Below are 15,539 nucleotides of genomic sequence, written 5' to 3'. Positions count from 1 at the left end.
CTACAGTAAAGAATGTGGGTCAGCTTCTGCAGAGCTCCAAGTGCAGCAACAACAAGCTGTGCGGGTGTGTGTGCATGTGTATTTTTGTGTGTCTGTATGTTTACTATGTGCACAATATGAAAAGCAAGGTGAGCAGTGTGTGCCTGCGTCTCCACTACGTACGCACTAAACTGTACAAGGATGAATCATAACCGTGTGAGCAGGTAAAGTAAAATGGATGGATTTAGTAATGTTTCTGTGAGTGGCACACCGCTGGCCACTGCTACACATCTGTGATAGAGAACAGAGTGAACGAGAGAAATGGAATGAAGTAAAAAGAAAGGAGGATGAAAGTTAATAGCATGAAAAAGAATCAAAGGGAAAGAGCAGACACAAGAACAAAACCCAAATTCTGAAACTGAGAGGAAAAGGAATGAAAGAACAGCAAAGCAATAAAAGGGAATGTAAATGGGAAACAGGAAAAGAAAAATCAGATAGGGAAAAAAACAGAGCGTGAAAACTATCTAGATGGAGAGGGAGATAAAACATGACAGCAGAGAGTGAGGAAGTGAGGACACGAAACCAGGGAATCATAAGTTAATGTGGTGAGAGACTGAGACTGAGGGAGAGAGATGGTCCACTGACCTGCTTTTCACAGCTAACTAAAGAAGAACAGTGAAGAAGGTCTCTGTCATGTGAGCGAGTCAGGAGAAGAAATCAACCAATCAGCTGTCATGTTAGTGAGTCAGAGTGGTTAATGTCAGAAATGAGTGTGTGCACACATCTGCTGTGATAACAGTCCTCCCTACCTGGCTCTGCAAATCTGAAACCCACCATATTTTGTTGTCAGTTGTGTACGAGGTGATTTAGCTAATTGCTTTCAGTATTTTGTCCCAGCTTTATGAGAGTGGCATTGTCAGGTTTTCATCTGACTCTCATATTCTTACATTCGTATGTGTATTCTATTCTATAAAGAAGCCTACAATAATACAGAGAAAACCCAAACAATCAAACAACCTCTTATGAGAAAGCACTTGGCAACAGTGGGGAGGGAAAACTCCCTTTTAACAGGAAGAAACCTCCCAGAACTAGGATCAGGGAGGGGTGGCCATCTGTCACATACAGCCCGGGTAAGAGGGCGAAGACAGGATAAACGAAACACGGCGGAAGAGAGCCAGAGATAAATGATAACTAATGATTAAATGTGGAGCGGTGTAAAAACAGAGTGAGTGAAAAGAAAAAAGAGGAGTGAAGATGAAACACTTGGTTAATAACGGGAAGTCCCCAGCAGTCTAGGACAAGTGCAGCCTTAAAAAGGGAGGATTCAGGGTCACCTGACAGAGCCAAAACTATAAGCTTTATCAAAAAGGGAAGTTTTGAGATTAACCTTCAAAGTAGAGATAGTGTCTGTCTCCCAAACCCAAACTGGAAGCTGGTTTCACAGAAGAGGGGCCTGAAAACTGAAGGCCTCCCATTCTACTTTTAAATCCCAGAGGAACCAGTCTCAGAGCAAAGTGTTCTTTTGGGTGATACGATGGGCCTGATTATACAACACCTTGTGTCTGAGGAGTTAAACATAAATTAAATATAAACACAAAACATAAACATAGTGGATCTGTATGGTTTTTATGTTCATTTAGGCAATTAGGCAGCAGATCAAGCTGCTATTCTGTGCATTTCTATCACATTTGCTATATTTACATAGATCCTGTATGTTTATTGTTATTATTATTTTCAGATTAAGCCTTCAGGATCATAACAAATGATCAAATGACTCATTGAAGGCACCATTGCATTTATTACCACTATGTTTTCAACTATTTAACTCTACCACCAAGGTCGTCTTTTACAATTTAAATTACTCCTAATTGGTAAGTGAAAACAGCCATCTGCACAAGCTGCACAGATGCTCATCTGTTTGTTTAAATTGCAGTCACAGGACGGACATTCCTAAAAATTAAATCCAGAAAATCTCGTCTTTCTTTGTGAAACTGTGTCAGGTTAGGCATAACATGAAGAGCAGCACGTCCCTACTCCTGGTTTATTGTGTCGAAATACAGCATGTGGACTTGAATGATGATTCAACTGTACTGAGCGTAAGTTCCCCCCTTGACAAGGCGTGCGGTGACTAAAGTGCGTTCAACAATTTGTCAAACTGTTTGTCAGCATGGCACCTACAACCTGACGGTGTATGTTCATGGTGTAGGAAAGCAGGAATGTAAGTACAGGCGTCAGTAATGCTGCGTGCGCGGTACGTGAAACATCTAATCAGATATTCTTTTGTAGCTTCAACAGAAACACAAACAGTAAGGTATAAAGTCGCCACTAATGAGATTCAAACAGCTGCCAACTGTTTTGATCTCCTACGGTGATTACCAGCTGAATGGGAAACAGCTCGGCACCCAGAAAGAGTCTGCATATTCATAGGATGGCGGTGGAAGACTGGCAGGCTGGAGATGTAAAGCATGAAGGAGGAAAAAAAAGATGAATTTTGAAGCGGTGCAAAAAAAAGAGAAGGAACTGGAGACTGAGCATTACAGCAAGGATTTATGATAAGTCTGAGAGCCTGATGCCTCTGCAGCATGTTGTTTTGATCGTCTGATCACTAACCAAGTGTTCCTCGCAGCTGCAACAACACACACAGCCAGACTTACTTCACTGCCAACCCTCCCATGGGGCTTTGCCGTGGTCCAATGTGATATGATGCCCCATATTCCGTCAGCAGCCACACACTGCACCAAATATGCACCAACTAGGATGACGTGTGTTAATGATAAAAGAAAGGAGTATTTTGGGGACCAGGAGTGGGCAACCAGAAACTAAACCAAAGATCAAAACACCCCCAACAGTTAAAGAAACTCCTGGGGAAAGTGCTTTTTGCTTAGAGACAAGCGCTGCTAATCAATTACCACAGGCAATCAATGTCTGACAATCACTGGCTTGTCTGGTCACTGCCAGGTAGTGCTAGGGGATATGTTCCCTAGCTGATCCTTGCCTTAATCAATCACTCTGGAGGGAGGCTTGACCAGCAGCTCGATGTATATAATACATTTCACTGCCTGCAGATGTACTGTGGGAGCTGTGAGATGCCTATTCTATCAAAAACACTGATGAAATCAAATCCTCCTGTGAGCTGAGGTACTTTGGGATAATGCAACAATTGTTTAGTTATTGTTTTCAAGAGTGATGCTTTAGTGTTTGACAGACAACAGGAATTTGATACCGATGCTGCCAGTAGAGGATCTTTTTCTCTTTTTTAATATAAGAGTTTTGCACTTTTATGGAAAACCCCACTCAAAATTCACAACTTGCAGGATTTCCATATTTACTTCCACATTTTAGGTGTTGAGAATCTTTAGGCAATCACACAGCGCTCTACCTCTGTGTTAATACAATGCTATTAATAATGCCTTTAGGAGCAAAGCAGAATACAGCAGCAGAATGAACCGTACCTCCACTGTGCCAACATGCGAAGCACAAGTGATGAACACCAAGTGCAAAATCTCAATCCAAAGCACACCATTGTTAACCATTTACAGTATTTCACCGTTCTGCAACTGCAGATTTTCTATCAGAAACCTATTCTGTCACCAGGAAGCAGCATGTTGTGCTCATGCGTGGCCAGGGGTGCAGACAGACTCTCTATAACATCAACATCCTTGTAGTGAGTACTCTTGGGAGGCATCCAAAGGAATCTCTACACAGTGAGAAGCAGGTCAGAGTGACTTTTAGAGGCAGACTTTGGAATAAAACAGTATGACAGAAAGATGATTTGTATAAGGAATGAAAAATGACAATGACGTCAAATTGCTAAATAGGCCAGGTGTATGCATGTGACCAACGTCAGGAGTGTTTTTCATGGGAACCCATGCAAAATCTGGTGTCACTGCTTGAAAAAAAAAGACTAAAACCCTGTTTGTGAAGCACTATGTAGGTTAAGCAACTTCAAAAACACGAGCTGACATATGCCGAACTTACTTTGAGGTAATCATTCTCAGATCTCAGCTCTTCTATTTCCCTGACAAACTCCTCGTGCATGCTGTCCATAAACTCCTCTGTGAGGTCTGAGAAAGCCAGAGATGTGCTGGCGGGCACCCGGCTATCAAATGAGGTGACCGATCGCTCCTCGCCCGGGGATATGCTCCCTTCTCCCGTCTCGATACCGGTGGAGAGCCGGTCCTTCTCTCCGGAGGAGCAGGTGGTCTTAGCAGCAGCAGCAGCAGCTTGTTGGCTGGTTCTGTCCGCCAACGCGCCATCCCTGAGCGGCTTCTCTAACTCCGGCCCGCCGCCCCTGCTACTCCTCGACTCGGCGTCGCTGCTCACAGCGTCCGTGGACAGCTTGTTTTCCTCAGAGGCGCAGTCCGACAGCTCGGAGCTGCTGTCGGTTGGGGAGAGCTTCCCCGGGGCGCATCCAGAATCCTTGGATAAATCATCGGATCCTATGCTGGCGTCCGACACCTTCCTCCGCGCTACGGTGCTTTTGATGGCCTTGGACGCCGAGCCCTTGGAGGACATGCCACCAGAGAGGGAGGATTTGCCGGCGGGTTTTCCGCCACCACTCTTCTCCCCTTTGCCGTCCTTCCCAGCAAGACTTCCCACGGGGCTGCGCCTGGATATGCGGCTACCCAGATGAATGGCTCCTGGCTTGACACTCAGGGTCGGGGTCCCAATCCCTCCTCGGATCTTCGTGAGCGACCACCCGGGTACATCCTTCGGTCTCGCCGGAGATGGGGCCCGGTTGATCTTCTTCTTCTGGCCTGGAGTGTGAGCGGACAGCACGGCAGAAAGGTCCGCAGATTCGGGCTGCTGACCGGGCACCGCGTGCTGCATCTGCCCGCTATCCGAGCACTCCGTCCCGCCTCCGCTTTCCATCTTCTGCCGGAGATGGAGTCTTCGTTCCTTGGGCGAGGCGAAGACGAGGTGAGTCGGAGAGTTGTGGACATCAACCTCCTTTGTTTTTGTCATTCATTCCGTTTAGGCAGATACGAGAAAAATAGAAACGAAACCTCCTATTTGCAGAAACAGGAGGCAGAAGTTAGGAGTGTGAATAAACAACTGCAGAGCCACACAAAAGGAGGAGATCACTCCGGCCACAATGAGGGCTTGCAACGCAACAGGACGAAGCGGGAAGTAGAGTCTAAAAGATCGAGAAAAGATAAATACAATCCAATTTTCCAGTTCTGTGTGCCGCAAATGCACCAATTATTCCGCTTTGTTCTGCTGGATCCTCCACTCCTGTCCTCGGGATCTCCCTCTCTCTGCCTCGATGACACAAATTAGCCGGTTCCTGCTCAGAGGAATTGTGGGTGAGAACAGACGGCAGTGCGGTGCCTATGGTCACCTCTCTCTCTCTCCTCTCATATAACGGGATGTAGCTCTGGAGGAGAGAGATAGTCTCGTTTCTGCAGCTCTCTGCCGCCACCAATGCAAGATATCAGAAAAACAGTAAGACACAGCAATAAATAAATAAATAAATAAAATATTGTGTAGAGACTCCAGGGCTCGGAGGACAGGGCCCATTTATGCACACTTAAGTCAGCTTAAAATATTTTCATACAGGTCAGTAAAACAGCTGTGTGTGTGTGTGTGTGTGTGTGTGTGTGTGTGTGTGTGTGTGTGTGTGTGTGTGTGTGTGTGTGTGTGTAGCAGCCAGACCAGAAACCTTTCCTTCCAAAGTAACAGATATTTAACATGCGCGCAAATCATAAAAGAAAGGTCACAACAGCATACAGCTGCATTGTGGGAGGTGAGAGCATCACCTGACCCCAAATGTGTGCATTAATGTAGAGTACACTGTAGGGCTCAGATTATCTGTCTCCTTCTAAGCAAACAAACAAACAAAAGATTCCTCTGACATCACACTCAAGCAAATCTTTCTTATTCTTCTTAAAGTTTAGGTAGATAGGTTTGTCGCAAACATCGCATGAAAAATAGTGTCAAAGAACAATATTTCTTTTGTTTTAAATAAAGCATGCAATTTATAGTATCCCTTCTGTTTCCCTCCTTTCTGTCACCTGTTTATCTTTTACTTCTCAGACTGTAGACTGTTATTATCCTGCATACTGTCCCACTGTTCCCCCATTATTTATTGCCTCCGACAGCTTTAAATTTGTAACCTTTGGAGATCCCTTTTCACAGTCCCACCATTATTCTATCACAACTAATCATTAAACCTTAAGCGGCTATTGATATCCTGTAATTAGCATGTGCAGTTAAATTTTACAGAGCGCTGAGTCAGGCAATTCTCTGTTTTGTTGTGTTAAAGAGATTGTATGGGTTTTAAGGCATGGCCGAAAAACCCATGAGACCCGTCACCAGTCAAGATAAACTACTTACAGATAGGCGGAAAATTAAGTGATAACATTTATCCCATAGTGAAACATTTCCTGATAGGTAGGGTCTCATTCAGAGGTCATCAGGGGGCTCACCGAACAGTTTGAAATGAGTGGAGCCTGTGCTACAGCTCACACAATCATCAGATCTTAACCAAACTGGATACCCATAGGAGGTTTTTCAAGTAACGTGTTAGATATTAGTCCACCAAAATCTTGGTCTAAAGCTGGACACCAAAATGTATTTTTTTAATAAGCCGTATTTGCTTGTGCAGCATGTTTATTAGCATATACAGCATAAGTAGGAACCATAAAGTTGATTTTTTAAAATGTGTTTGTGCATTATTTTTGATAACTGACTGAAGGGCCGTGTCATCGTCTGCCATAAACTGTATTTTTGTTTCAATAAAGCTACAAAGCAGTGCTGGATCTCCTGCCCTGTATGCACACAGTCGGAGATTTCCAGTAATAACCATCGCATGGTGCAATCTCAGTGGGCTCAACAAATGTGTGTAAACACTCTTCCAAGCAGTTAGAGCACATTATGACATTTAGCAGCATTTCTAATAACATTTATTCTCCAAGGCTCCTTTTTTGCCCATCCTGCGGGTGCTTGTAACCATCATCTGACTAAAGTCTTATCACAGAGACAATACAAACTATATTGATTCAGTCCATGCTGTCAGACTCAAACTCTGTGAATGTCTTATGAGTAGAAACTTGAGGACAACAAACACAGAATCGAAGCCATGAGAATAGATTTTCCCACTCAGGGATCAGGGCTGGTGAATGGCCATTTGCTATGTGCTGAAGCAGTGGGCTGTACTGTGTTTACATCTGTATAATTCATGTAAACACGCGGCTACAAAAATAGCACTATTGTAGGACTTTCTAAACTTAAACACATTATGGAGCAATTACGTTCTCAGTCCATCACAAGCAGCTGCTGCCACGTTTCACTCTGTATGTGATCTGTCATGTGTGAACGATCACATAGTTATCTACACACATTTGTATTTTTGACGCATTTGGATTCAGCCAGAGAAATTAAAAATCTCACTGTGCAAAACAAACATGCATGCAACATTTTTACTGTTTTTGCACCCCCGAGAGGATATTTGAAACACATTCCAATGAAACCTCACACCTTAAAGGAGCATCCAGTGAGTGAGACCACACCAAACCTCTCTGAATGAAATAATATAACCGATTAAATGAAAGCACTGTCATTTACATATGATGGGTAGCGTAAAAGGTGCTAGAAAAATCACTTTTGGTTCAGCTGATCAATCCACTACCTCTATCCTAAATCCTGCTTGAGCATTCTACTATGTTCGCTTGTTTATCACTTTCTCTGGCAGCGGTCTTTAATCAGTATGAAGATACTGCCACTAGCAGACTGCATCTGAAATCATGCAGTCTTTAAATCATTCATTGCTAATGATCCTGCAGTGGCAGCCGCAGAATTACAACCTAGTATACTCTATTATCTTCTCTCACACCACAACAACACCAAATATCTGCTTTAAAGGTCTAATAATGAACAGAAATAGAAATATTAAACAATATTTTACACTCCCAGTTAATCCATTTAGAGCACTCATTCATTGCAGAAATCTTGCCTATAATCAGTTGGAAAACAGTGGAAACAATGTTGTTTTATTTCCGGTTTGTTTTGGCAATAATAAGGCAAGAATAAGAACATGGTTAGCAGCGCGTTCTGCTGAGTCAAGCTGACGGAAAAGATAAGAGAGGAGTCAAGAGCATTACAGGAAAGAAAGGAAAGAAACAAGATAACAACAATATGAAACCTATTTAAAACATTCTCTCGATTAGATGCCTTTCTTTTTTACAACAAACATATGACGATCTTTCATTTAGTGTCACAATGATCTCATATACAATACAAGTACAACGCTGTATGCCTGACACAATGCATCTGTCAATTAGTTTGCTGTCTACACACACACACACACACACACACACACACACACACACACACACACACACACACACACACACACACACACACACACTACCAGACCTATCCTTTTCCAGATCAGGCATGTGAGAAGGTTTGCTATGAATGGTTCTTTACCAGAGCCCTTAAACTGAGCCAGCTAAACCAAATTTAGCCATCATGAATTTTATTATGAAAATATGTGACATGTAATATTAAAGTCCATTTCATACCAGGCAATTTTCTGTGCATTGCAATTATATACCCTTATTAAGGATCCGGTTTAACATCAAAATTGCAATTTGGAGCAGTTGAATGGTTCTTTGAATCATTAATGAACCGACCCTCCATTGTTGGTGGTATACCACGTTCATTGAATATTAAGCAGACCACAAACAGCACCCATGTTGGCCCTCACAGAGCCCATCAAGTCGCCCCCTTCCTCGGCCCGTTCTTCTAATAACCAGTGTTTAGCCAGATAATGAAGAGAAATGCAGATTTCTGCAGTATTAAAACCCCACTGTAATAATGCAATTGGCTTTTATTGTTTTCAGCAGGCTCTTTGTTATAAGAACATCTTGACACATTATTTCCCAAATGTTTTTGATACCTCATTTTACTGCACCATTTACTCACAGCAGTTCAATACGGCAGTTTCAACAAGCTGTTCTGTCATTTGCTTACCAGTAAAATATTTTGTGATTAGCACTTTGAATGTTGCAGAGATGTCTTTTACATAGCATAAAGACAAATAATTGAAGCTGCACCGTTTAAAGTCTTTTCTGCCTTTAGTTTGTTGAAGTATTGCGATTTTTCTCTAGCAGATTTTTCAAGCTTTGTGACAGTTTTTACTCTTCAGTGCTCCTGGAGTGTGGTTTCAAGGTCAAAGCAACTCACTGTGCTCCTGGGCTACTTGGGCCACAGCATTTTATGGGAACACAGAACTTTATTGGTGACAGTTATGTTACATCATTAGCCAAACACATTTACATTCAGGAAGAACACAGTGGGGTACAAGATTCTTTTACAAATCTGCTTAGTTTGCATAATAAAATCAAAATGCAATAATATAAAGGAATATATTACTATGTTTTAAGGGAACAATGAAAGAATACCCTGCAATCTTGCACGGATATTGCCAAGAATTAAACGTCACATGAATATGTCTGAATCCAAGAGCATCATTGGTGTTAGTTGATGAGCTAATATTCAGTTCTTTCTCATGTATGGCATGTAGGTTGGCACCAGAAGTGCTTTTTTTAGGAATGATATCTAAGTTTTGCTTCATTATTCGCTTTCAGCCATTAGAAAGGAGAGCATAAATGAGGTGAATGGCTTGACAGTTGTGTCGCAAGACTTCACATCACCCCTCTGCCATCCAATCCGTTATGTGATTCTGGTAGGAGGTAACCCACGCAGACCAACCAGCAAGTGCTCCTTAACAATGAGCATATTTTACTAATTGTGAGTGAAAAACACCCTGATGTGCCTCACAGTGACGTCCAGTCTGAGTGCCGGTCTGCTTTGCTGAGACAAAAAAAAAGGCATCGGCAGAAAATTGCTGTCCTTGCACGTTATCTTCAGTTCAGTAATTGGAAAGCAGTGAGTGTGTGTGAACTAGAGCTGCATCAGCAATGTCACTGCTACATTCTGCCTGCTGACATTAGTACAGGACAGATATTCTCAACCATGATTTTCTTATATCATGAATTTTTTTATTTCATGCATTAAATGTAGGTGCACTCTCTGTGTAGTGATCACTGTGTATTTGTAATCAGTTACGCTTGCTTTATCACAGTGCTGCCGTAGGGGACCAAACTAACCTGGGTTTTCCCTTCCTTACAGAAGCTACTGCTTCTGCAATGACGTTGTCAGCCTTCACCAATTGTGGTAAATCCCCCTTTGAGAATTGTTGTGGAAATTTGTCTCCTGCAAGTAAAATGAGTCTCATGTGACCTGCTTTAGCTGGAATAACACGTTTGTGCTCAACTTACCTCCCTGCAGGGTACAGTAGGTGGCCTATATATGATGATATCAACTTCCAGACCTTCTGTTGACACTGTTGGATCTGCCTGGAGCTTCTCATAAGTGTGCCACATAAATAGTCCTGTACATTGTTCAAAACCATACGAAGAGCAACAGCCAAAGGCCTCCTTCTTGAATTAGTATTCAATAGTTTGGGTTCCAGACCTCATTCAAAGACCATTTATCTTGTAGTTAGAAGAGGATCAAAATTCCCTTATTGCTGGAATCACTTTGTCCAAAACACTCAGTTTCCATAATCATAAAGGGATGTTATTTCATGAATGATATTTTTCTGCAAATCAGCACAAGGAGAACATACACAGTACTGAGTAAATGTCTTTTTTATTTCTATTTCTTTCTATTTCTATTGGGAAAAGGATTGAAACAGGTATAACAATACACAGAAAAACACTATACATGCGAACAAAAGGAGTTTGTGCATTTCTAACCAGTCTATATTTGGTATGACCACCTTAATTCTCTCTCCCGAACAAGCTTTCTCATAATTTCCTGAAGCAGCCTTCAGGAACAGTTCTCCAGGCTTGAAGGGCGTTCCAAGTTCTGCCTGTCGTTTCATTCTCTGTCAGTCCCACAGTGCTTCAACAATGTTGATGTCTACTCTCGCACTGAGACAGTTTCTGATGAGGGTTTGGTAAATAATAGATAAATCAGCTGAAAGGCCAGAGGCACCTCACAAATTTTGTCTCAGGTCTTTGTTGGTCTGATCCATCCTTGGAGGCGCTTTTTATTGCTGAATTGGTCAGTATTAAGTGGGTGAAAATAAAGAAAAATCCTCTGAAAAGGATCAGGCACTAGGACTGAACTGAAAATGTGTGAAAAAGCAGCCAATGTCCAAAGAAAATCTTTGAAGGACTTTCAGAAAGCCTGGAGAACGACTGCTAAGGGCCACTTGAAAAAATAATCTAAAGTCTGGCTTCTTGAAAGCAAAATATGTAGTAAGGGCTTAAGACCTTTTCACAGTACTCTGTACAATTAGTTTCAAAGGTTTGGTTTCTGTTGGCTACTGACGAGTGAACAACTCAGGGAAAAACTTTATCTTTTACCTCCATCTAGTGGTGAGTAGGGAAACTTGGCGAGTACACCAGGAAGAAAAACAAAACTGTTTGACTAATTGTATGATAAAGATCAAAGCGTTTGCTTGACCACAGGTGAATTTAGAGGCAATTCATCGCAGCAAACAGGAAGCAAACTATTCAAATCATTAATGCTGTGAAGCAGATAAAGTCAAATGTTAAAACCAGCTGCTTTTTCTGTGTGATGCAAATTAAAGCATTCTTTTTCTGGTTTGTTCTTTTCAGATATCTTAAGTATTAAAATTACAGTCATGTAGCTTCTTTAGGCTCAACATAATGCTTTGATAATGGGGTTTTTTTTTTGTGAATTAAACATAAAGGGGTGAGCAGCTGTATCTGCATGCGGTTGTGCACAAGCTGAACTCTTTGTCCCGCTGTGTGCCTGAATAGAAACCATTTTCTCCTTCTAGTCCACTGTTCTCTCTGCCTCTTCCCCTCCTCCTCATCTCCTGCAGTCTCTCATCCTATTCTCTGCCCCCCTCCCCCCTCTTTTCTTCTCATCACACCATCATTATGCAACTCTGGGAAAAGAAACACACTGATTGTTTGTTCTGAAAGAACAAATTACTACTGACAATTAAACTTTTCTCCATCCAACATTAAGATATAATGGCACTACAGAGTTCTTTTAGAAATACTCTTGATGCAACAGTGCATCATTAGTGCCTGGCCTGGTTTTGTGTCATCTGTGAAACAGTGTGGGCCTATGACCTGTGAGCCTTCAGTAAATGTTATGAGAGGATATTGTAAAAGCTTTATCAGACATTCAAATACAAGCCAACATGGGTACTAAATTGTAAATGTTTTATCATGTGCCTCGTTATTGCTCATGCCCCAGTTCTCCTCTAAGCAGGCTGCCTGCTATATCAAATAGATAAGCTGTATTACTGATGACAGTTGATACAATCTCTGACTAAGTTGAAGCCATATAGACGTGAAATGAACATCAGATATTGAAAACCCTGTACTGCTAAAGCAGCTGTGGAACACAGTGTTAGTAAGCAGCTGTGCAAACCTGACCTTTGGTAGAGAAACCTCAGATGTTTTCAGAAATAGAATTATAATCAAAACATTAAAAATCGCTGGCTGATTAGGGTATCAGAATGCAAGTTGAATATGTCCTCATTTTGAGCGTCAACACTGTCTCTTATCACAAAACATCCACGAACCACCATGAAGGGGCCTTTTAATTCCAGCTATTCTCAATGTGTTATTCATGGTAATGATACTAGAGATGTTAGACAGTATTTCTTATATATATCTGATATATTTCTTATATCTCAGACTTCTGAGGTGCGGTTTTTACACACACACGCACGCACACACACAGACACACACTGTTTGGAACGGAACATATGTGTGTCTGTGTGTGTGTGTTGATTTAGACATATTCTCGATTTAGACTTATGTTCTGTAATTTATAATAATGGAGAATAAGCTGCAGATGCTCAGCTTTATTTTTTTTTAAAAAGGAAAAGGGTGCATGTTTTTTAAAAATCTGCTCTTTAGTGCGCATTGTCATTGGTTAAACGTTTCCTGGATTACATCTCATTGGCTGCAGACTGTGTCTGTCGTCTATCTAACGACGCCCCCATTTGCCAGCTACTTCCGCTGCTGTGTCAAGCTGAGGCTACACAGTAAATTCTTGTTCATCTTTCTGGACTTGCAGATACATTCAGCCTGCTCACGCCACTCAGGTACGATGACAGATATTCCGTTGGTCTTTCTATGGTCTTATGTTTTCTTTTCAGTGCCCTAAATTTTGCTTTGGCCTCTCTATTCAAAAAGGTGGCTAACCATGCTAGTTAGCCACCTTATTTTTCTTTAGCCCGCCCGCTAATGGTAAAGCGCTAGCTGTCAAAAAGCTCCGGCCAGCCTCGGCACTGTCAGTTTGTTGTGTGGGAACAATGATTTAAAAACATTGTTCTCATTTAGGAATATTGTATAGTTCGTCACATGTTAAATTTGGCAAGTTAAAGTGTATGCTATTATGTTAGCAAGCATAGAGTTTACAGTAGCATTTATTAGATGGGTTGTCAGAGCTGGGTGTTTTTCAAGTTGTCAGTGAAGGTTTAATTGGTAATTGATTTAGAATATAATTATTATTTGGGTATTTTTAATGTATTGTCAGTGCAAGCAGAACGATTAAGTTCCGTGTGCTGGTAAAAAGCTGCTGGTAAAAAGCTCTTGATGGTTGAGTGTGAGGGAGTCCTTCAGAGGAAAACATCTATTCAGATTAAAACCGTCACATTTTCTTCACCTGCAGCAGTTTATGTAAAGGTGCAGATTAAAGTCATTTCCTATCACGTTTCACTGCCTCAGCAAACATTGGTAATGTCTCCCCGCCAGGCTGACTTCTTCCCGATTACATCCGCATCTGACTCGCAAGAGATTAAACAAAGGTTTGTCGTTTAAAGCTGGTGTACTTTAGGTCATTGACACAAGGTTTGCTCTGACACAGTCATCTGTTTGTCTACTCTCCCTGACAGACATATTGCTCAGTGGCATTCATAGTAGTACTGAAGGGACTGACTGATAAACACGCACACACACACATACACTAACATTATCACTCAGCTTAACTCAAATACCTCAAAACATTGAGACTGGACTGACTAACCAACACAAAGCGCAAACACACGGACCTACACCACCAAACCATCGCACACACCAACCTGTAAATGCTCTTTTGCACAATATTATTACTAGATATATTATATATTATTATTTTTTTGCACTAACTTGTCTTGTAGCACCTTGGTTCCTGGAGGAACGTTGTTTCGCCTCACTGTGTATTTTTAAACTGTATATGGTTGAAGTGACAATAAAGTTGAACTTGAACTACTGCATGTTTCCACTGTCACTAAGGAACTTAATGTAAGGAAGTGATACTGTGTTACTGACGGTCAATCTGCTTAGCATTGTTTGTTCATTTTGATATCGATCTTTTGTAGATATGTCAGTAATAACTGTGAGGCAATTCACAAATGTTTTGACTACCACAATTTGATAAAGTTGAACTGAAAACGTTGAACCAAAATAACATCATCTAAGCAGATGATGAACAAAAAGTTCCCCTTTTTCAGAATCAGAATACTTTATTGATCCCTGGGGGAAATTATTTTTTGTTACAGTGCTCCATTATAAATCAACATTAAGACAAGACAGACAATACGCTAACTAAGAATAGTACAATATATACATACATACATACATACATCACTCATAAATAAATAGCTGGAAAAGAAACATGTGTAGTTGTAGCAGTAAACAGTGTGTTAAGTGGATGCGTTGTACAGGGAGATGGCCACAGGCAGGAAAGATTTCCTGTGTCGTTCAGTGGTGCTTTTCGGTAATCTCAGTCTCTCACTGAACGAGCTCCTGTGACTGACCAGCATGTCATGTCATGTCTTAAACTTTTTAAGAGTTTGTTAAAAAAAATGAGAGGTTTTGTTTTTGGTGGTGATGGTGTTTTTTTGTTTTGTTTTTTTGCATGATGGTACAGTGGGGGTGGATCTTTTGGATCCTGTGGATTATGCTTTTTGGACTCCCATAGTTGCTATGTGTTGATCTTGGGGCTTTGGAGGCCCAGCCAACACTTTAGAATATTTTTCATGTACCTTGAACCATTCCTTGACAGGTTTTGTGGTGTTACAGCATGCATTGTCCTGCCTGGAGAGTGAGTGCTGCTCCATGGGGGTCAGTTTAATTATGGGTTTTATTTGTCAAAGTATAAAAGCTGGCATGGAAACTTTCCCAGCAGAACATTGCACTGAAAGGATGCTCTGTGTTATGTACTTCACGTAGTAGCTGTTTTATTGTTGCTAATCATCTTTTGTATGGTTAGGATTAAAGTGAACTTCCCTTTTTAAAAAAAATTGTTGCTTTATCCACAGGAGTATGAAGGTAGACACATTTTGTTTTTATTTTTACATGACATACTAGTCTGTCCTCTCTGGAATTGCAGTTGTTGTCATTTAGTTATGGGTTTTCCTCCTTAAGGTACCTTAATTACCCTCACCATGGTGTCTATGGCGATAGATTCCATTTGAAAGGGGAGCTTTACACTGTGCTAGTAAGTAAGTTTACTAGCACAGGTAAGGTAGTTACCTTAGAGTAATGTAGTTCCACTTGAGAGCTAGATGAGCA

At 41.3% G+C, this 15,539-nt stretch overlaps 2 protein-coding genes across 2 annotated transcripts in view; one reads left to right on the top strand and one right to left on the bottom strand.

Moving 5' to 3' along the window:
* The window catches only part of mtcl2 (microtubule crosslinking factor 2), an 86,734-nt gene extending 81,417 nt beyond the window's left edge, over positions 1-5,317 (bottom strand). The window contains exon 1 of the mRNA XM_080899928.1: positions 3,958-5,317. Within this exon, the coding sequence (XP_080756054.1) occupies positions 3,958-4,944 (987 nt within the window). The 5' untranslated portion in view covers positions 4,945-5,317. The remainder of the gene's footprint in view (positions 1-3,957) is intronic.
* Positions 5,318-12,982: 7,665 nt separating this feature from the next.
* Positions 12,983-15,539, top strand: part of LOC308407934 (oxysterol-binding protein-related protein 2-like) — a 28,043-nt gene continuing 25,486 nt past the window's right edge. The window contains exon 1 of the mRNA XM_080899914.1: positions 12,983-13,087. The gene's annotated coding sequence lies outside the window, so the exon portion shown is untranslated. The remainder of the gene's footprint in view (positions 13,088-15,539) is intronic.

The sequence above is a fragment of the Rhamphochromis sp. 'chilingali' genome, assembly GCF_963969265.1.
Source record: "Rhamphochromis sp. 'chilingali' genome assembly, chromosome: 12".
Taxonomy (NCBI): domain Eukaryota; kingdom Metazoa; phylum Chordata; class Actinopteri; order Cichliformes; family Cichlidae; genus Rhamphochromis; species Rhamphochromis sp. 'chilingali'.
This window is presented reverse-complemented; position numbering and strand designations above follow the sequence as displayed.